General features: G+C 44.7%; 2 protein-coding genes and 1 pseudogene across 2 annotated transcripts; 1 reads left to right on the top strand and 2 right to left on the bottom strand.

Moving 5' to 3' along the window:
• Positions 1-1,129: 1,129 nt before the first annotated feature.
• LOC125519504 lies at positions 1,130-6,771 on the bottom strand (annotated as a pseudogene).
• Positions 6,772-11,717: 4,946 nt separating this feature from the next.
• LOC125524435 lies at positions 11,718-18,529 on the bottom strand. Its single transcript, XM_048689490.1, has 3 exons — positions 18,463-18,529; positions 18,233-18,351; positions 11,718-12,488 (listed from the first exon to the last, which is right to left on the bottom strand). The coding sequence occupies exon 3, from the start codon at positions 12,484-12,486 to the stop codon at positions 11,992-11,994; it is 495 nt and encodes a 164-aa protein (XP_048545447.1). The 5' UTR covers positions 12,487-12,488; positions 18,233-18,351; positions 18,463-18,529; the 3' UTR covers positions 11,718-11,991.
• A 1,637-nt stretch (positions 18,530-20,166) lies between these two features.
• On the top strand, positions 20,167-21,343 carry LOC125519503. Its single transcript, XM_048684295.1, has 3 exons — positions 20,167-20,336; positions 20,612-20,926; positions 21,018-21,343. Exons 1-3 carry the CDS (start codon positions 20,167-20,169, stop codon positions 21,202-21,204), a joined length of 672 nt encoding a protein of 223 aa, XP_048540252.1. The 3' UTR covers positions 21,205-21,343.
• Positions 21,344-22,737: the final 1,394 nt, after the last annotated feature.

The raw sequence follows: 22,737 nt of genomic DNA, 5'->3' as shown, positions 1-22,737 counted from the left end.
ATACTCGCGCGGTCGTCGTCCCTCTCTGCATTCTCTCCCATGTCCTACCACATTTAAGCCATCGCTGGCGTCGTTCCTCTCGGCCTTCTCGCTTGTGTCCTACTACACTGGCATTGTCGCCATCGTCATTCTCTCCCGCATGTTGTTGCATTAGCGCCACCGCCGACATCGTTCCTCTCAACCTCCCCTCCCATGTCCTACTACACGTGCGTTGTCGTCGTTCCTCTCCGTCTCGCTCCCATACATGCTACACTGAAGCCAACGTCGACGTCGTTCCTCTCAACCTCCTATCCCAAGTCCTACTATAATGGCGCTGTTGTCATCGTCATTCTTCTCGACCTACTCCTCCACGTCCTACTACACTGGCGCCGTCGTCATCCTCGTTCTTTTCGGCCTCCTCCTTCGCGTCCTACTACACTGGCGCCGTCGTCGTAGTCGTTCTCTTCGGCCTCCTCCTCCGCGTCCTGCTACATTGATGCCGCCATGGCGGGCACACTGCATTTTTACTCCATCATCCTCTGCCTCAGCACCCTCATATTCGTTACTCCACACGGACTTTCTCTGTGGCGATGACACTAGCATATAGTTCATGCACCACCGATGAGATCGCTCGCCTGCGCCTCCGTGCTCGTCGTGTCGTACGCGGCGCCGCGACCACCACTGTCGCCGAGGCTCTCTAGTGTAATGGAGTGTGTTATGTGTAGTTGTTATCTTAATCATGTCCAGTGTATGCAATCAAACAATGTGCATTAGTATGAGCACAACCAATGCGAGCAATCAGAGACGTTGCGTACATGCGTTGCTATGGTGGTGATGGTAGTGTAAACTTGTTTCCATTGTGTGCTTACGTTAGATCTCTCATAGATCCTGCTATTGTACTTTAACACTGCTATGGTTTGATATGTTGCAATCAGAATGGTTGAGGAAACCTCCATTCCGTTGGAAAATTTAGATATAAGCACAAATTTCCTTTAGAAAAGAAACATATATAATGAACAACAACCTCATGTTCAAAGAAAAGACAGGCTAACTGCAGATCTGATATGATAATACATCATTCTCAATACAAACATACACACATGAGTACAATAGACTGGTTTATTTCACGACAATTCAATTGATCGTGTGATCAGGTGCTAAGCTTACGAAAGGTCATGGCTGCGCCATCCACTGGCCTTGGGTGCGGAAGGTAATTGATCTGTGCATCGGGATTGATCAACTCCCATCTGATACATTAAATATAAATCAATATCTTCTTTATATCCTAACTTAGTTAATTAGTTAAGCTAAACAGAGCTAGTGTTCTACTCACTCGTAGCCAACACAGAGATGATGCAGGATGATGGTGACCTGCAGCCTAGCGAGCATGTTGCCTGCGCAGATCCGAGGGCAACCTCCGTACACCTGGTATGTTCCTGGCTTTGCCGGTTCCTGCATTCATATGCCCTCTTAGATTATCACGCAAAGAATATAGGTTCTATAATTCAAAAAATCACGTCTATTTTCACTTTAAAATGCAAATAATATAACCTATGTAGGATACGGTGTGTGAATTTTATGCACACAAACCTTTTGTTTGGAAATAGGGCCATTTATGGGAACTGTATAAAAATGGTAATATAGTTATTTGTTTTATTTTTACTGAAATAGTACATGGTCATATTTTGTAACCACAATGCACATGCACATAATTCATACTATAACCTGCTTGTATATATGGTTTTATTTTTTATTTTGTTTAGAATTTTTTAGCCATACTATAACTTGGAGAAAGAATGGGTGGTCAGGATCGTTAGTTTACAAACAAGTACTTCCTCCGTCCCATAATATAAGAGCATTGTTGACACCAGTATTGTGAAGAACGCTCTTATATTATGGGACGGAAGGAGTATTTGTTTTGGTGGAATTAGACATATACATTTAGAAATATGGGCAAAAATTGAGCAAACAAAATACCTTTCGTGCAGTGTGAGATGCTGCCCCTGGAATATCAAAGGGGAATGCCCGTAGACCATCAAGCAATTTGCCGAACCACATATCAATCTTGTCTGTCAAAGGCGACGGCTCCATGCTTATGAACATCTTGCAGATGTTGGCAAAAGTCACCTGCAACCATTGATTAATCAATCTTGAGTTTAGTATTATTGCACTGGATTAATTATGATAATATTGTTTGCCCAACCAGTTCTTCTGCAAAAATGTTCAGCTAGGTTTCGTCTCTTTATCTCTACTCCTAATAGAGCAGTTGGTAGTCTCAGTTTTAGGTTTTTTTTCGTCCCACCTCCTATGGATTTTTTTGGTACCTCCTCCCACCTTCGCTGGTTTTTTTCGTAGATTATTTTTCGTCCCCTCCCCCCACTTCATCGGTTTATTTTCACGTCACCCTCTCACACAACGAAAGAAATCTGAACAGATCGGAACTTTTCATACTGGCACAAGTTATTTAGTAATGCAGAATCAATCACGAACAATCTCTAAAGATCAACACTAAATTAATTAACCTTACCTTAAATCACTCAATCACATTAATTAGAAAACAAATATTTGATTTTCAGAAAAATCGCTCAATCACATTAACCTTACCTTAACTCACGGATGGTAATCAATCTCCAAACAAATGAAACAATACATGGAGGGAGCAGTAAATAAACTCCCTTTTTTATGACATGTATATGATCTTCCCTTCCCTCTCCGTTGTCGAGCGTTCCTAATTCTCGAGGCCGATGCTTGGGCTGCGTCACTGGGTCGCGACGGTGCCGGAGGACGAGGACGGCGAGGCCGGGTGCTGCGGCACCGCGTTGGCCGCGGCCGGTGAAGGAGGCGAAGAAGGGCGGCTTCCCTAGCCCTGGGAGTTGGTGCGGTGGAAGCGGCACTTGAAGGACCCGACGTGTGTGGCCGGCGCACATACGCACTTGGAACTGGGCCCGTGGCCCGCGCCGGATGGCGCCAACGCTGACCCGGGCCACCTCCTCGATGTATTCTTGGAGTTGTGGCTGGCCGATTTACATGAAATTAATTCCCTCAGTTGTGGTGGCAAATATAATACACATAATCCATATTGTTATGCACTAGTGTGTGTGTGTGTGTGTGTGAAATAGATGAATTATGGTCCCATACCCAATAAAATGGATATGTGTGCGTGTGTGTGTTAGGGAGGGAGAGGGGGAGAGAGAGTGAGGAAGAGGGAGGGAGAGTGTGTGTGTGTGAGGATTTGATGGTAAAAAGGTCACCAATGTCACTTGATATGTATGAGAATATCTCTACTCCTAATGGAGCAGTTGGTAGTCTTGTTTCCAGGTTTTTTTCGTCCCACCTTCCATGGTTTTTTGGTACCTCCTCCCAACTTCGCAGGTTTTTTCGTAGATTTTTTTTTCGTCCCCTCCCCCCACTTCATCGGTTTATTTTCCCGTCACCCTCTCACACAACGAAAGAAATCTGAACATATCATAATTTTTCATATTGGCGCAAGTTATTTAGTAATGTAGAATAAATCACGAACAATCTCCAAAGATCAAATCTAAATTAATTAACCTTACCTTAAATCACTCAATCATATTAATTAGAAAACAAACATTTGATTTTCAGAAAAATCGCTCAATCACATTAACCTTACCTTAACTTACGGATGGTAATCAATCTCCAAACAAAGGAAACAATACATCGAGGGAGCAGTAAATAAACTCCCTTTTTTATGACATGTATATGATCTTCCCTTTCCTTTCCGTTGTCGAGCGTTCTTGATTCTCGAGGCCGATGCTTGGGCTGCGTCACTGGGTCGCGACGGTGCCAGAGGACGAGGACGGCGAGGCCGGGTGCCGCGGCACCGTGTTGGCCGCGGCCGGTGAAGGGGGCGAAGAAGGGCGGCTTCCCTGGCTCTGGCCGTGGCCGTGACCTTAGGAGTTGGTGCGGTGGAAGCGGCACTTGAAGGATCCGGCGTGGGTGGTCGGCGCGCAGACGCACTTGGAAACGGGCCGGTGGCCTGCGCCGGACGGCGCCGACGCCGACCCGGGCCACCTCCTCCGCGTATTCTTGGAGCTGTGGCTGGCCGATTTATATGAAATTAATTCTCTCAGTTGTGGTGGCAAATATAATACACATAATCCATATTGTTATGCACTAGCGTGTGTGTGTGTGCGAAATAGGTGGATTATGGTCCCTTACCCAATAAGATGGATATGTGTGTGTGTTTCAAGATGGCAACGGGGACGAAACCCATCGGGTTTTGCCTTCCCAAACCCATCCCCACAAGAAAATCGTAAACCCGTCCCCGTCCCCATCACCGTGCGCGGGGATAGTTTTCCGCCCGTCCCCTAAACCCATCGGGTTTCGGGGAATCCACGGGGAACCCACGAGAAAATCAAAATATTTAGACAAACATAGTGGCAACAAAGAATAACATTTCAGCAGCAAAACAAGCACATTTCAACAGCATAACTTGAGGAAATTTCAACAAAAAACAATAGTAGATGGTTCAACAGCTATATGGAATGTATTTCAACAACATTATACCACATTTCAGCAACAACGATGATCAGATTACAGCAACAAGGATGATCATATTTCAGCCATACATGGTTCAACAACATGTGCAATTACACAAGTTCTAAAATAGAATTCTTGGTTCACAAATCACGAGCACAAACGAGACGGCGCAAGCGATACTGGCCACCCAGCGAGGGGTTGGTTTGGCCTTCAATGTTGGGGTGGGGGGCTCGGTAGCTTTGGGTTGGGCCGCGTAGGATCAGTGCTTGGTAAAAAAATGTATTTTGTCGGGTTTGCCGGGTTTCGGGTTCGGGGACTACCGAAATGGGTGCAAACCCACGAAACATGTCGGGTTGTATAATGTGCCCAACAACGGCCCCGCGGGGATGAAAAGACGCTCATCCCCGTCCCCTAATAGGGTAAAAACCCGCGGGGAAGCGGGTTTCGGGGCCCCATTGCCATCTTGATGTGTGTTAGAGAGGGAGAGGGGGAGAGAGAGTGAGGAAGAGGGAGGGAGAGTGTGTGTGTGAGGATTTGATAGTAAAAAAGGTCGCCAATGTCACTTGATATATATGAGAATATTAATATTGAACTCTTAAAGTTAATGTGGCCCCGTTACAACGCACGGGTGTTCTTCTAGTTAGCACTAGTTTTCGACAATGAATTAAAAATTTGAACACAATAGAACATATTTGTAGCCCATGGTGATTTCCAGCCAGTTTTTGCACTCCTCTTGGAAGTACAATTACACAAACAAAAAAGTTATGGCACAGACAAACGTTCAATTTAAACTAGAAAATGGAGTAGAATTGCACAAAAAAGTGCAATTTCAACAACAACAAGAAAATTAAAGAGACTGGATTTTCTACTCCCCGGTGCACCTACACCCGCATGAACAGCACACTTGAAAAAAATACAAAACAAAATTGAAAAAATCTGAAATTTTGGGACATCAAACTAGATCAAAAGTTTTCGCTTCTTGCAAAATTTCGTGACCAAATAACATTTGAGGAGTCCTCAGCAAAAGTAACAAAATCTGTGCTCAAAGTTTTGTTTACTTTTCAGGAGTGATTTTGTTTTTGTTTTTGCTGAGGGCTTCTCGAATGTTATTTGATCACGAAATTTTGCAGAAAGCTAAAACTTTTGATTTAGTTTGATGTCAAAAGAATTCAGATTTTTTCGACTTTGTTTCATCTTTTTTTTAAGTGTACTGTTCATGCGGGTGCACCTACACCCGGGAGCTGCCACACCTTTCTCAAAATGAAAGAGGAAGTGCAACTGCAGCAAAAATAACAATGTGCGATTGCATAAAAAAACGTACAACTGCATAAAAGCAATACAACTGCAATAGATACGAAATCGAAAAAAGACACTATCATAAGTGTCACAGCCGTGATGTGAACACATGGCAGCACCAAATGTTTTCATGGCAAGTATAATGATGCGAGGATGGCAACTTTAATTGTCAAGTGTGACAACCTTCTTTTGGATAGCTAATTTTAATATATTTTTCCTTTCGGATGACAACTTTGGCCACACGTGTGAAACTTTTGAGAAAAAAGTGATTTGACCGACATTTCATAACCCTTGATACAGTAGAGAAAAAAAAGCAGCCAACTATGTTTTGCCAACTCTTAATAAAGTATTGTGATTTGAAACAACACACATGCATGATTCAATTTATCAGTTGATTACCTTTTTTATCTCCTTGGCGGCCACAATGGTACCCTTATCCGCCCAGTCTCGCAGCGCGGCCACGACGCGAGGCTGCACGACGGTGGCGATGGTCTAGAGCGAGCTGGGCCGGTTGATGGCGGCGAGGATGAACCCGCGGAGCCTGGCGTGGCTGGCGCCGTTCATGTTCGCCACAGACGTGGTGCCGATGAGCTCCGGCACCGGGTATTTGATGCCGAAGCATTCGGCGGACTGGAGCACGAACTTGTTGGCCGCCGGCGAGCAGGCGATGTTGCTGGGGGAGCCGAACAGGTGCGTCCTGTACATGCCCGCCCCGCTGCCGTACGCGCTCTTCTTTGCACCGATGAAGTCGTCCGGGCGGCGGGCCAGCTTGAAGTACCAGAGCAGCGAGAGCGTCTCGCCGAGAAAGGGGACCCCCATGTGGCCCGGCGGGAGGCGCTGCCGGATGCCATTGCTCCCACGGGCGCGGTATCTGAGAGCAAAGACAGCGCAGTGCCATGTGTCGGTGGAGTGCCACAGGGCAAGGCAGAGCAGCGGGACGGCGCCGAACAGGAGGCCCAGCCACCATGCCCACGCACCCACAGCTCCTTCCATTCCATTGCCACCATCTCTCCTAGCTTAGCTACCAGTTCTACTTCTCTTCTACTCGATCGATCTTACTTCTCAAGGAATTGGAGATGAATAAACGAACAGTCGAAGGCGATGTATATATAGACGAGTGTGGATTCCGAGTGGCCGATCCGTTGGTGTGCGGAGGCAGATGGGAACAAAAACAAGCATGCTAGCTAGCTAGACAGAGAAATTAGTTACTCCCGTTTTGGTAATTGGCCATCAGCATAATATATGGTTGCATATGGTGATGCTTACACAAGTGACTGATTTAGTAGTGTTTGGTGGTCCATTATTCCAGCGAGTGGATGCCGTATATATATAGACTCCTCTGCTAAGTTCCAAAGGGGCCTCGTGACGCTAAAAGGGCATCATCTCTGCTGAATATGCTGATGACACAAACTTAGTTTATATATAGCTACATGCCATCTCAAGGACTGTGTTTGCTGGCCAGTCTGTTTGTGTCGGGTCGGTAGTTGCGCTCGTGAATCATACAGTGCTAGTAAGATGCCCGTGCGTTGCACGGAACATCAAAAATAGTTTATTTTACTATGTAGTGTGCTTAAATTGACCTGTGTCGGGTCATCCTTTTGTGTAATAAATATCGATATCTTTCTTCGGATATTAGAATCCCAAATAGGCTAACACAGGAGGGCACAAAAAGGAGGACGACAATTTATTGGTTCCAGCTATGTCGACGCCCATACACTTCCTACACCACCATCGCCAGCTTACCGGATCGCTGTCGCAGCAGTCCTTAAAGAGCCGCTTTCTGCAAAGGTTGCCCAAGATGTTAAGAACTGACAAACATAAAAAACTACAGTGGTTGGATCTCCAGGACGAACACATCTAAAGCAGGATTTATTCTTGGTCTTCCATAACACCCAGAAGATTGGTGCCGCGCCGATCACAAGGAAACCCTTCGCCACCTTGAGTAGAAATGATGAAAAAACTGAACCAAGACAGAAATTAGAGAACTGAATCTTCATCTCATTTGATACTCAAGTGCTCTATAAATCAAAACCACATCCGTCATTATGTGTGCTTCTGGGCCACTTTCATCAGCGGTTGGAGTACTTGTCTTCCATATCTGATTTGGAAACATGTTGAACCATGAGCCAAAAAAAGTTAACATTGGCCAAAAATTGTTCTTAAGTACTTGTTTACCAGGATAGGAATACCATGTAGGGATTCAAGACCTGAAGTAATAAGACTTTCCAAGTTAATAACAAAAATTAGAATCTATAAAGTCAATGCAAGTTCACGAAAAGTATGTCAAGTATTTAACATGTAAGTCAATACCTTCACTTTAATTTCCAACACTCAATGTGCAACATGTATTTTATAATTTTTTTGCTGCAATTTAAAAACTAAGGTGGGTGTATTTTAAGATGCAAACACTTAATTAGGCTCAGAAACTTCATATTCGGAATCATTGGATGCAAGCTAAAAACAAGTTTGTGAAATGTCCAAACTTCAGGTCATGATTTGAACTAAAATTTAGAAGTTCTAAGAGTAAACCCCTCACCGCCCATTCACTAACAAAGCAACCAAAGCCAGAAGAAACATAATGGCATAGAAATGGACAGACAAAACATGTGTGGTACCTGATACATAGTTGAGATATTCAGCGCACTGTTATTCTTCACCGGAGGCCAATTTTCAACAGTTCCAAGAAGCTGCATCTATCAACGGCTAATACTAAATACATGTATGACGATATACACACTCTGTCATTTTGTCAAGCACCTAGCATGCATCAAGTAACATCGAAGAAGTAGAACAATATTTACCTCGATAGGCGAATATCTCGGAAGCCCGCTGCCGTTCAGGGTGGAACCGTAGAACAGATTACTTCCACGGCGTGCACTCCTCGTCTAAGCATGGTGTCCCATCAGGCATCAGCCTAAGCCATTGTGGGCAATGGTTGGCCATGGCTGTAGCTAGCGAATGTGGGCTCAGAGTAGGCGTTAGTTTGAGGTAGCACCTGGTCGAAAACGAGCAAAGATTGTCCCTAGTGCATGGTGTCCTGTCAGGCATCAGCCTCCAGCCGCTCAGCGCTTGCCCCCCCTTGACCTCGTGCTCCTTTTACAATGCTGAAAGGAGACGGGATGACCCGGATTGGGGGGGGGGGGGGGGGGGGGTGAGCGAGGGGCTGCAGAGGCAGAGAGGAGACATGCGAGTCACTGGGGCAGACTACGCCGGCGCCGGCCACTGCGGCAGACCGGGGTTCCATGGCTAGCCAGAGGGGATGGGGAGAGATGAAGCCACGAGAGGGTTCCAGATCGGGAGAGACAGAAGCCACGATGGGGTTCCAGATTGGGAGTGACTGGAGTGGCAGGGGCCTTTTTGTAAAAAGTTTCGCAGCTGATTCATATGCGTTAGATGTAGATCGGACGGTCGAAATGGTTGGATGGCAGACACACCATCACCACCAACTCAGGTTTTTATAGGAGTAGAGAAGTAGAGATAAGGCCAACGCCATCCGTGGACGCATTTCGTCTGCATTTGTCTGTTTCGGCTCATGTCAACCAAAAGTGCGACTCAACGCACAGACTCATCTCATTTTTTGTCTGTTTTGTGTCTATTTGACCCTATGTTTATGTCAAATTTGCTCACCATTTTGGTCGAAACGGACACAAACCTAATGTTCGAGGCGTCCTCTTCGTCCAGCTGTGTCCGTGCCTGGCTCACCTGTCACCCTCTCTCCTCTTTTCTCTCCCTGGCCCACCATCCCTTCATCTCATCACCTCACGAGGGAGCAGGAGTACCGCGCAGCAACTCATGCTAGAGCACGCGCCGGAGCTGGACGGCATGGCAGGTGGTCACCACTGACTCTCGGTCTTCCATTGGGCTCATGCGATCCAACGCAGACTCATCTCATTTTTTTGTCTGTTTTGTGTCTACTCGGCCCTATCTTTATGTCAAATTTGCTCACAATTTGGGTCGGAATGGACACAAACCTGATTTTCTACGCGTCCTCTTCGTCCAGCTGTGTTCGTGCCTGGCTCACCTGTCACCATCTCTCCTCTTTTCTCTCCCCTAGCCCACCATGAGTACCGCAGCAACTCATGCTAGAGCACGCGCCGGAGCTGGACGGTGTGGCTGGTAGTCGCCACTGACTCTCGGCCTTCCATGCTGGTGAGCTGTGACGTAGTTGCTCACCCGATGCTGCTCGGGAGCAGGTCAGATGCTCACCCTTGCCTGCGTGGAGGCGGCTGCGAGGTGTTGGCACAGCGCATGGAGCTACGACGAGGCGGAGCGCGAGGGGCGTGGCGGCGCGGGGCGAGTGAGCGCACGGGGCATGCGCGCCCTTGTGGGCACGGTGAATGGTGCTGTGGCATGGCAGTGATGCTCAGCGAGGGCATGGCAAGGCGCGGGAGCAGGTGCGCCCGGAGTCGGAGTGGAGCGCGGGCACGCGGAGGCCTCGCCATCGGGTGACCTATGTGGGCGCAGCTGTAGGCGGGCGCGCGGGCAGCTCCGATGCATCTCTGCTATTTTATCTATTTATTATTTACAAAAACAGATATGGCCGCTTCAAATGGGTAGGCTGCCTTGGGAGCACAAACTCCCTCTGAGCTATAACCGGACACAAACGTCTGTTTTCACGACCCAAATGAATATAATACGAACAAAAATGGACATCCATTTCGTGTCGTGCGATGGAGTTGGCCTAATATATCATGTATCAGGCAAGCCCACCTTGATGCGAATGTTTGCCGCGGTAAAAAGATTTAAACTTTAGGAAATGTTTGTTTAACTGTGATTACCCATAAATATGTCGGATCGCAACAGTCTTCGAGAATAGTATTTCATTCGACATAAAGGGAGCCAAAGAAGCAGTTGAGTTGTCTATTCAACCACACCTAAGTAGTTGTTTGTTTGCAGCAAAATATTTGTAGCACGGTAATATGATAGTTTTGATAGCAGTGGTAACAGTAGCAATAATAATACTAACGGTAACACTAGCAATTTTGTAGCAATTGAAATAATAGCAACAGTAGTAACTTAGCAAGGACGATACGAGTAAAGCGTAGGGATGGACTAGCAATGGATATTTGGATGACACTCATTATGTGACAACAGTCACAACTTAGAGTGATACACAATAACTCCAAGTCATCGATCAGATGTAGGCATGTGTTCCATATATAGCCATATGTGTTTTAATAAGAACTTGCATAACAACTGTTGTCCTAACATCCCGTGGCAGGGGAGTCTTAATGGAACCTAAGGGGAATTAGAGCATTCCTTTTAATAGAGAACCAGAATAAAGGTTTAACACATAATGAATACATGAGCTCCTCAAATTTCGGGCATCCCCGAAGAGTATCCCAGTTATTGTCATCTTGGGGACTATAGATCAGAACAATAACAAATGCATATAATTTGCAGATAGGATCAAGAACTCAAATATATTAATAAAAGCATAATAGGTTTAGATATGAAATCATGGCACTCGGGCCATAGTGACAAACATTAATATAAGACAAATAGTATAGGTCCAGTGCATGTAGGTCACATCCGATGGATGCGCTCATAGCTCACAGACATGCATGCATAGTACGCACTGCTCCCAATAGTACATGTTGTATTACCACTTCACTGATTTGTTCATTTTTATACTGGGCACACCATTTCATCAACATTTTTTTCTTTTTTTCCAGAAAGCTCATATTCTCAGCACTCATCAAGACACTTAAAACAAAATTATACACACATACTACTAGTGTTAAGAAGCACAAATTAGTCACCAGATGTGCCTTTCAAAATATTGTAGTCTGCAAAACAAACATCAACAGAAAGGCACTTCTTCCTTAACTTCACCAAGATCAAACTTCAGTCCTAAATGAGAAAAATCACATAAGCTAAACAGCAAGCGTAGCAGCACGCTCAGACCATCCCAACACAGAGAACTTACATTACAAGCATAGGATAACACCACAACTATAGGCTCCCTCAAACCCAAAGGACAACTAGTGTCATCCTCCACCTCACGCCATGTATGTCTTGCAGCCTCAACACCACAACTACCCACACTCATACCCTGCAAGATTATATTCTAAGGATGCTAGATACTACAGAAATGACCCCAAAAGTACTGCTACAGTGTTGATGCACATCAACCAGATCATATTCTAAGGATGCTAGATACTACAGAAATGACCCAAAAGTACTGCTACAGTGTTGATGCACATCAACTCCTCACACACCGCCGCTGGAACTTCCGGGGCCACCATGCTGCAGTGCAGCCACAGTGTTCCTCAGGCAGCGAATGCAACAGTATAACCTGTGAGTGTGGCGCTCCAGGAAGGAGACCTCACTCTTGTTGGAGCGAACGATGTTCATCAGCTCAGCACAAAGATGCTCAGCCTCCATTAACTTCTTGCGTAGATCATCCACCTGATGGCAAAGGTACCCCAGCTGATAGTAGTTAATATCCCTAATTTCCACATTACGTTCAGCAGCTACGGCGTGAATCACCATCAGGCAGGCAGCCTGCTCAGCCTCAGGAATAGTTGCTCTAGCAGCCTCATAGTACACATGAGGAACCCTGTCTGCTAGACCAAGATCGACCTGAACTCCCACGATGTACAGTCCATCAGGAGCAGGCCTCCAGCAAAGAACTGGTGAAGGGAGACCAACGAGTGCCACAAACTGCTCCAGGAAATGCTTGGTTGGGATGTCAACAAACTCCATGCCTGGATTTGACAACACATCTATCACATTAGAAAACAAGATAAAGAGACGCAAGCATAGCTACGACCCCTACACCAGCGAACATCTCCACCTTAGACATGCATTAGCCAACTTCCAACTTCTCCCGAGCTAGTGCTAGTTGGCTTCTAGCTAGATGGCTAATGCTAGAAGCCATACCTCCTTGTCCTCAATCTCTCCCGAGCTTCACCGTATTAGACATGCTAATGCTAGTTGGCTAATGCTAGAAGCCATAACTTCTTGTCCTCAATGTCTCTCGAGCCTCTCCGATCAGTCGCTCTCCTTCTGCCGCTTCCAACTACAGTGGGAATTTTGGGTGGGCGATTAGTATCACGCGAACGAAGAGCTATTTATAGTGCAACAGAAGAGGGTCGCGAGCATGACATCTGTACACGAGAGGCTACGTAGATGAGACTGATTTAACTCAGGTACCGACTACCCCACGGCTCGCTCACCCTGGTTATTGTGATACTTATCTACTAGCTGCTTCCAGGTTGTTACCTAGATATTTTAAGAACCACATCGCAGATATTCTTCTCGCATAAATAATTTGCTGGACATTTTGTGTATATATATATATTATTATTATGTTTATCTTTTTAGATAGTTTAACAAATAATCACAATACAATGATCCAATTAAACTGATTATTATCACATATTTATTTTTAGTTATTACATCGTTTCCCCCAACATAATTTACACATTGTTTTATCTTTCGGGAGGCCCCGAAGGGATAACACAAGAACTTAGAAGGATACCTTAATATTCTTGGCGATTACAACACCTTCGATATGGTAGCTATTCTACAAAGTGGTGGTCCTACTATTACGAAGGAAACTGAGAGTGCTTCTGGAGACAACCCTTCTTGCTCGAAGCTTTGGACTCCGTCCCTTCTGTGTGTGTTCTGTTCTCTCTGAGGCCAACTTCTCCTTTTATACCCGCAAGAGAGACGTTTGGGAGCCTTCTCCTATTTATTCAAATGGCATAGCCTTCTTACATGTCCACCTAGAGCGTGGGTAAGGATGCCTTCATGAGAATGGCTGACAAGCTGACACTTCTCGTCTTTCGGGCAATCTTTCTTGTGGTTGCTTTGTCTGTTGACGAATAAATTGGTAGCATCCGGTGCTATCTAGCATATGAGTAATATCACACACAGATGATTGTTACTCACATTGCTGTCTTCTTATTTGATTCACACCGTTGGTTTGACTCAAAATTATGCCTTCTTCTTCGGTGCATGTAGCCATGCTTAAGCTTGCTCTTTTTATCTATTCACACCGTTGGCCTGACTCGAAATTATGCATTCTTCTTCGATGCATGTGAGCATTCTTAAGCTTGCTCATCTTATCTATTCATTTATTTTTATTTTTTATATATAGGGTCTTCCCTGCAAATGTGTTTGATAATTATCAATATTCAGATGTGCTCCTATTGGGATATTGTCAATATTTGGAGAGGTCTTCCCCACCCGAATAATTTATAGCAATATCAATTCAGGTATATGGACTTCTGTTCAATAGGCTGCCCCACTAGTAGAAAACAGGGCTTTCGTTCGGCCAGAAAAGAGCATTAATCTCGGTTGCATTACGAACCGGGACTAATGTGAGCATTAATTCCGGTTCGAGCGTCGAGGGCACCGTACAGGCATTACTCCCGGTTCAAATGGGACCTTTAGTCCCGGTTGGTGCCACGAACCGGTACTAAAGGGTGCGATGCCCATTAGTATCGGTTCGTGGCACGAACCGGTACTAATGGGGTTGAGACCTTTAGTACCGGTTCGCACCACGAACCGGTACTAATGGTGCAATTTTCAAATCCTACACCCCCCCTGTGTATCGCCTTTTCAGTTTCGTAAAAAGCAAAAGAAAATGATAAAAACTTCAAAAGTTAAAATCCTTCAAGACGTAGTTATGTTACTACATCTACTAGTTAGGAAAATTTAAAAACTTAAATTTGGACATGTTTTGCAAAAAGTGCAGGGAAAATGTAAAACGGCTATAACTTTTGCATACGATGTCAGAAAAAAAAACGTATAATATATCAAAATGTTCAGCATGAAAATCCGCATCCGATTTTGACTGCCTACGACCTGTTTGCAAATTTTTAGAATCCTCAAATTCTAAAAGGAAAAAAAGTTATACTCAAATTTCAGTTTTTTTATTTTTTGTTAAATCTGGTCAAACTACTTATTCAAGAAGTATTAGTGTTACTAAATAATTATTCAAGAATATTGGTGTTACTAAATAATTATTTCAGTTTTTTTGAATTTTGGTCAAATCTGGTCAAACATTGGTCAAACTATGGTCAACCTACTTATTCAAGAAATATTAGTGTTACTAAATAATTATTGTTTTTTAGAAAAATAGTTTCAAACTCAAACAGTGAAATGTGTGACTTCATGCTCAAACTAAATTCCTGAGGGTTAATAGGATTGACATCTTACCATTGTCAGGAAAACAACAAGTGCAGACTTGGAAACGAGGGAGAATAGAATCTGGAAGTTAAGCGTGCTCAGGCTGGAGTAGTGAGAGGATGGGTGACCGTCCGGGAAGTTAGATGATTTGGAATGATGAGGGGTGATTAGAGATTAGATGTTAAATTGAGCAGTTATGAGGGGTGATTAGAGGTTAAAATAGTTCAGAAATTTGAAAATAAAAAAATCAAAAAAAATATTTCAAAAAAAATCATAAAATTTCCTTCAGTACCGGTTGGTGTTACCAACCGGGACTAAAGGTGGACCTCCAGGCAGCGGCCACGTGGAGGGCCTTTAGTCCCGGTTCGTATAAGAACCGGGACTAAAGGGGGAGGCTTTAGTAACGACCCTTTAGTCCCGGTTCTACTAGTGCCCATGCGCAGCTATGTCCATGTGATCGTTTTTAGACAGATTGAAGTCATATTTCTAATCACATTCTTTCTTTTTTCTTCAAATTACTATTTCTTGTCTTAATTCTTCTAAGATTTCCTGTTTCAATTCTTTTTGACAATTCTTCAAATCTTTTATCCATTTCTTCATGTATGTATTTACTATCTAGAGGGTCAATTCCATTCATAATATGCATGATTGAGATTCTCCCTTCTTTATATTTTTCAAGCTTGATGCTTCTCACTTTATAGGAGTTGCTGAAGCGGGTATATTTTTATCTATACCTCCTCGCTTCTGGATGTATTCTTTAGCCTTTGGGTCAATATAATAATTATGTCCTAATATGGCCCTTGCCCATTTCAAAGCATTATTGATATTATCATATCTTTTGAATGTTAGCTCTTCATTTCTTTACTTTGCTGCATTTTTCTCTATTTTAATTTATTCCCATGGCATGTATATTACAGGCTCAATTCCATCAAACATAATATATAAATCTTTTCCTTTTTCTACTTATATTTTTGCTGTCTTTGGTATATTTTTGTTTAACGTATTAAAATATTATGCAAGACTATTGAGATTAGATAACATGTATCTTTTCTCTTCTCTCTTTACTGTTTATTGATACCAATGATCATCCAAGAATCATTGGATCTCATCAATACAAATATGGCTCTTCGGTTTGAAATTGAATGTATTTGGTGAAATATTTTTAATTTATTATCATTTCCAAATATAAAACATTCACTTTCACCGCCGAGTGATCCTCTCTTCTTTTCTGTAAAATTGGTGAACGGGAAAATATGTCAAGTAAACTATTATCGTTTCCCTTAATATGCTTAAATATTAATTTATATCCATTCCTGGCTATAGTATCTTTAAATAAGATCCATCTTCTGGTCGAGCTTTTCTTACTACTAATTTTATTGTAATATGAATATATAGCTTCTCAGTCTATCCTTACTTTAAATTCTTTCAATTCTAGATATAACCTAAAGGCATTTTATTGTGTTTATTACTACTACAAGGATTACCCTATCAATATTATTTAATATCTTTCATTTATAAAGCTATCAATATTATTTACTATCTTTAATTTATAACTTCCTGAAGCATATCTGCATTTTTTACTTCTGCTTGGGGAATATTTATTAGGCTTTTGTTTTACTATAACTCCCCATCCTACCTAGATGCATTAGTTTCAATTATAAAGTAGTTGTCTTCTAAAGGCAGTTCTAGGGGTTTTAAATCCTTGACTTTTTATTTGATGGCCTTTACTAATTTTATATCTTTTGAATTGAAATATCTTTTTACTCCCTCTTTCCATATATATAGGGCCTAATGCGTTTTCCAAGACTAACTTTGACCAGATGTTAGAGTAATAATATATCACATGAAAGTTACACAAAGCATACCGTCAAATTCATACGATACAGGAGCTTCCAATGATATAATTTTTACATTATACATCTTATATACTATTCATCTTGTCAATAGTCAATGGCAATCTCAAAAAACACATTAGGGCCTATATATATGGAAGGAGGGAGTAGCATTTTTTTCTTAATTTAGCATATGTCCAGCTAGCTTTGTTAAGTTATCTATATAATTGCTTGCATAGTTTACAATTTCTAAGAATTGTTGTAAAACTTTTTTATCACTATATTATCCGGAAACTCTAATATTTTCTTTGCAATATGTTCTTGTAAATGTATTTTTCCTTCTCCTATTTCATGATCAAGGAAATTTATTCTTTCCTTGCAAATTTCCATCTTGTTCTTTTTTTAATATGAGCCCATTTTGTTCTACCTTCAGAAAGAACACTTCAAGATGGGATATATGCTCGATGTATGACTTTGAGAATACTAATAAATCATCTACATACACCAATATAAATGCTTGATTCTGATTAAATATATTTTGTATTTTCCTTTAAAAAAGTGCAGGAGCATTCTTTTGGCCCAATGGCATGAGTAGTCATTCATAATAGCTTTCTTGAAAAGTAAATGTTGTCGAATGGATAGATTCTTCGACCATTTTTACTTGCCAAAATCATTCTTTTAAATCAAATTTAGATAAATATTTGCTTCATTGTATTCTATTGATCCATTCCTACTTAGTAGGTATATTGTATGCATCTTCTATTGTATTATCATTAAGGCATTTAAAATTTATTACCATTCTGGATTTACCTCTTACTTCTTCATCGGGAATTCTAACTATAAATGCAATAGACCGATGAGGGCTTCTGCTTTCTGTCATTGCTTTTAATTTTAGTAACTCTTCAATATGCATTTTGAATCAAAAATCTTGAGGAGTAGCTTCTATTGGTCCTTACTTAATTATATAATCCGGATTTGTGATATTAATTTTGCAAACTATAGAGTTCTTATCCACAATAATGTTACCATATTCAATACACCGCTTGCAAATTGCAATAATACCTTACTATTCACAGTGATATTTAAATATTTGCTATTAGGTGCACATTCTGCTATTTTACTAAGATGATTATTTCTTAATGTGGGATCTATTAAGGGTTGACGAGGTCAATCAGTACGTCTGACAGTGCGCGCAATGGTGTAATATTTCACTCAGTACTCACCATATTTTTCGTTATGTTAGTTCAAGATTAACGAAATTTAAACATGTTGTATGCATGCTTAATTAACTCTAATACATTACCCATAGATAGGGATGTGACACTAGGCGCACAGCACAAATATACTTGTCTCTGGGTTGATCCGTAAAGAGAATTTGATTTTTCACGCACATAGATCATGGCATACGAATATTGTTTGATATCGATTTTGCCGGCGAGTCGACGTACATTGAAGATTAGTCCGAATTAAATTGATGTTACCTGATTGCAAGGCCACTGAAGATCATCTGGCGAAAACACACACTGTACGGGTAGCCTGCCGTAGCCAGGGTGTGATCGATCCGCATTCCCTCTCGTAGAGCAGGGCGCGCGCTGAGCAGCTGAAAGTACACAGAAGTGCAGATTTTTACGGTATGCCTGATGGAAGCCATACAGACACACAGATAAACACGAAGCAATCAGGCAGCCAGAAAAGACAGAGGAAGACTTACCGCCTGCACGCACTGAACCTGCACACAGAGGCTGCACAATACACTCGATCGGAGCACTGGATGAGGATGATGCATGTGGTAGTAGCAGCGCCAGTACTTGTACGAAGGCACTGAACCGACGCGACGGCGCGTGTCGTCGCGTGTCTCGGCGCGGCGCACCAGGTGTCGCCATGCAGTGCGAGTGTGCGACACGCTTCGATCCTTGGACACGCAGGAGCCTACGTGTATGTCGATGTCTAGTGAGTCGCGCATGCATGCAGCAGAAAGCTCCACGCCCACGCAAATAGACACGGTCACCGAATACAAACCAGCCCATACTGTCAGCCCCGGTAACAGCACAACCTGTGGCCAGCCTGCACCGCACCTGTACCTGGACCTGGGAGACTACGGACCTGAAGCTACGGTAACGGCAGAACAAAATTTCGGCAGTGAAACAAGCCGATAAAACTGAAGTTAGGGTATCTCTAGTCGATCTCTTGGATTTTAGGGTTACCCTCAAGTTTTGGTTGTTTCTATCCGATCCTCTAAATTTAGCAGGGTATTTTTTTGTCAAAATAATTTAATTTTGGGCTATTGGATCAATTGAAAATGCGCCGTCGCCGGCAGCCGGGATGCGTCGAAACCAGCACCGCCAGCGAGGACCATAGATCTGCCGATTTAGATGTCGTTGCTGGCGACAGAGGACCAAATCCGAGTGGTGGAGGAGTCCTGCGGGTCCTGCAGGGGTTAGCAGTGGCATGTGGTGGCCAGTGGCGGCTACAGAGGAGGCGCCGGAATAGATGCTGCGGGAGGTGGGATGGGGGAGGGCGAGCGAAGAAGGGATGCTTTTGCTCGGGTGGGTGGGGGGCCAAGTATATAAAGTAGGAGTCCAAGGTGCCAAGAATGAAAAACAGCGCGTGCGGACCCTCCTCGCGCTCTCTCAACTCCTCGCGCCGCCTCCCCTCAGGCAACGCTAGCCCCCCTCCCCTCGTGAACCCTAGCCGCCAGACTCCCTCCGTTCCCCATCCCCGCTAACCGCTGCCACCGGCAAGGCCGCGGTGGCGGCGGGCCCTGTGCCATAGGATTGAGGGCAGGTGGTCGCCACGGTATCCCCTGTGAGGCGGAGGAGGCGTTTCATGCGGGAAGGTTGGGGGCGGCAATCAGTGCGGCGCCCTGCTGCATGGCGGCGATCGAAGCCTCCTTGGCCGACGGTGACATGAGGTTGGGTGGTGGCGGTGGCGACGCTCCATTCAGCGTGGGGGGCGGTTTGCGATGGGTGGCATCGATGGCTGCGGATCTGGTGTACTACCCAGATACGTCACGGTAAGGCCTTGGCCGGCCGTTGGCGCGAGGAGGACTGGTGAGGAGCGGCTGGAGGCTCCTTGCCGGAGTGTCGACGGCGGCCCTTGTCTCCACGGCGAGGCTCCGTTCGGCTCCACCTAGTTGCGAGGTCGAGGAGACGTGACTTTCGGTGAAAATCGTGTCGACTGCGGTCATGGTTGACAATGGCGGCGTCTATGACGTAGTTCCTTTCTCGAGGCATCGTTGTTGCATGTCGTGGTACCCCACTCGTGCTTCTCCGGGGGAAACCATAGATCTAGGTCTACCGGATCGGACGATGATGGCACCTTCGATGCCGTTGTCCCTTCTGGGGGTATCGTTTTGGAGCAAGTGCTGCCTAGAGGCGACAAGAGGAGGAGCGATGTTACATCTACCGGAAGGCCGATGGCGGATTCAAGCAGAATGGCGATGCGGAGGTTCAGGGACGGCCCCATGTGGACGGATACATGTAGCATGGTGGCACTGTTTGGCGCCGTGGTGGCGTCGACTGCAAGTCAAGCAAGGTCGATGCGTCAGTACCTGCTCTGGAGATGGACCGGTGGAAGATGGCGGAGGTAGCCTCTGAGAGTGCGCTGGGCCGGTGTGTGACCCCCTGTAGGGGGCTGGACTGGGGCATGCATCCTGCTTTAAATGTTAGGCTTTGGTGTGATGTCTGTTTGGTATTCGTTCCGGATATTTGACGCATGTTTATCAATAGGATAGAAGTAGCAGCAGATGTTACGGACACGGAGTTTCTGCACACGAGCACATATGAGCTCTTTATCGACACGGTTGAACGGCGTCTTGGGATGCGGTGCAGTTAATTCGTGGATGGGGTACGGGGTGCGAGTTATAATGATGTAAATTGGGAAATACGGTCGTGGGGACCTCTGACTGTCAGCGAGAAAGCACGGAGAACCGGCCGCCGTCAACCTGCGGGAGGCGAGCCGTGGCTCAGGACAGTCGTCGACGTTGTGATCCGTGGAACAGGGAAAACACTTTCCGGCAGTGGTAGTAACTACGAGGTGGAGGGGTGGGAGTGCTCTGCTTCCTGTAGCCGCTGCATCATACCATCAGCCACGTCGGGTCTCCTGGGATCTCAGCAACCGTCGGAAGGGACCGTCGCCGACGAGGAGATGGGATTCCTGATGCAACCAATTAAAAGGTAACGCACGGATCCTCTTTCCTACAGTTCAGATTTTGTGATGAATTCCTTCCCTGTGATTGAGTTTCCGTTTCCGCATCTGCCGGAGCAGATTCACGGTGCTTGAGGAGGTCAATGATAGCGATGTCCCGATGGCTCCGCTGCATTACCTCGTCGGCGCCGCTGCGTCGGGCGAGCTGCAGCACGCGCAAGCCCTAGAGCTAAGCATGGACGGACAAATCTGTGCGACCCAAACTGTGGTGGTGGCAGAAAGGGAAATTTCACCCCAAAAGGCTTGATTAATTAACCTAGAAAATCCCTCGAATTGGATCTGACTAAGCGTCCGAGGTCTCCACCTGCAAGATGAATCCGCAGGTTACTGGCTGGACTCGTAGGTATGAAAGTACTTCCAGTTGTGATTTCGGTATTCAGGTCACTGTTCTTCTCTACTACTAATAAACAATCAAACATTATCTTTTCTACGCGCACCCAAGCAAACGTCCGTGGACACATAACCACCACAGGATTAAGCCCAGACGACTCAATCTAACAGCTATCATTAATCTAATCGCGATCTGGTGTACGCTTAGCAATTTACCTAGGCTGACCGTACTCCACCAGGCTGAAAACCTCCGCGTCCGCAACCCTACCATATATCACGCGACCAGAAAATAAAGGAATAAATTGATTCGCGTGATTTGTGGCCTGCATGCAGCAGCATTATCATGGATTGGTTCGGTCTACTCAGGTATTAATGATGAATTAAAAGGGATGATTACGTACCACGCAAGAAAAGGAAAGATTGGATGGAGAAAAGATATAATGAAGCGCATGGGGCACGCACTAGGAAAGAGCGAGGCGGATGCATGTGATTAAGGGCTGATTAATTACGCGGACGGTTTGCATTTCTGGATCATCTGAGGATCACAAAAAGACTAATAAACCTGACTGGAGGAGTGCTAAAATTACAGGCCTGCTATTCACGTTACATTGTGAAAAAATCACGGATCTACTGTTCACGTCACTATTCGAGGAAAATGACACCTCTCAGCGCACGAGCGATAGGGTTTCACCGCCGCCGCCGTCCCTTGTGCTGCTCCGCCCGCTGCATCTCCTCCCCGCGCGACTCTCTGGCCCTCCAGGCCTCCATGTCTACCTTTCTTTGCCCTTGCTCGCCGTCTCCTATCCTAGGTCATGGTTCTTCCCCAATGTATCGATGTCATTGGTTGTCGATTCTGCCGTTTCGTTCCTGCTGTTTGTGGGTAGGTGCTCCTCCCCTCGCCGGCGGGCGGCCTCCATCGTCAATCGTCTGTTAGTGCTGGTGATCAGCTGCATGCATCCAATGGAGAAGGGACGGCGCAACCATTGATGTTCTGGAACACGCGTAGCAATAATCCACCCCAAAACCAGTCGAATACGAATGCAACCTCTAGGTACATTTTTTCTGTCTCTCTCTAATATTTTTCTCTCTCGCACAGTGACATATTTGCACCTTCGGTCCTTTCTTGCTGCTAATCTTCTTTCCGAGGCGAGCGGCCACACAATATGAGACTCAGTTGAACGATGAACATTGTCAGAAGCGTTTGATTTTCTTTGTGCATTTGGTGGCTGGATACAAATTTGATATTATTACCAAACTCAGTTTATTGTTTGCTTGCAGTTTACGTATTGGATTTGCCATGCAAAACATTCTATCTTGGCAAAAAAAATTTGCGGGAATAGGCAACATCTTTTTGTTCAAGATGTACGTGGGTGTTTTCTACCGTTTTCCACTTCCCTATGTGAAATATGTTGCATACATCATCCCTAGCAGGCTTAGGCAGAGAGCAACG

The sequence above is a fragment of the Triticum urartu genome, chromosome 7 (assembly GCF_003073215.2).
Source record: "Triticum urartu cultivar G1812 chromosome 7, Tu2.1, whole genome shotgun sequence".
Lineage (NCBI taxonomy): Eukaryota > Viridiplantae > Streptophyta > Magnoliopsida > Poales > Poaceae > Triticum > Triticum urartu.
This window is presented reverse-complemented; position numbering and strand designations above follow the sequence as displayed.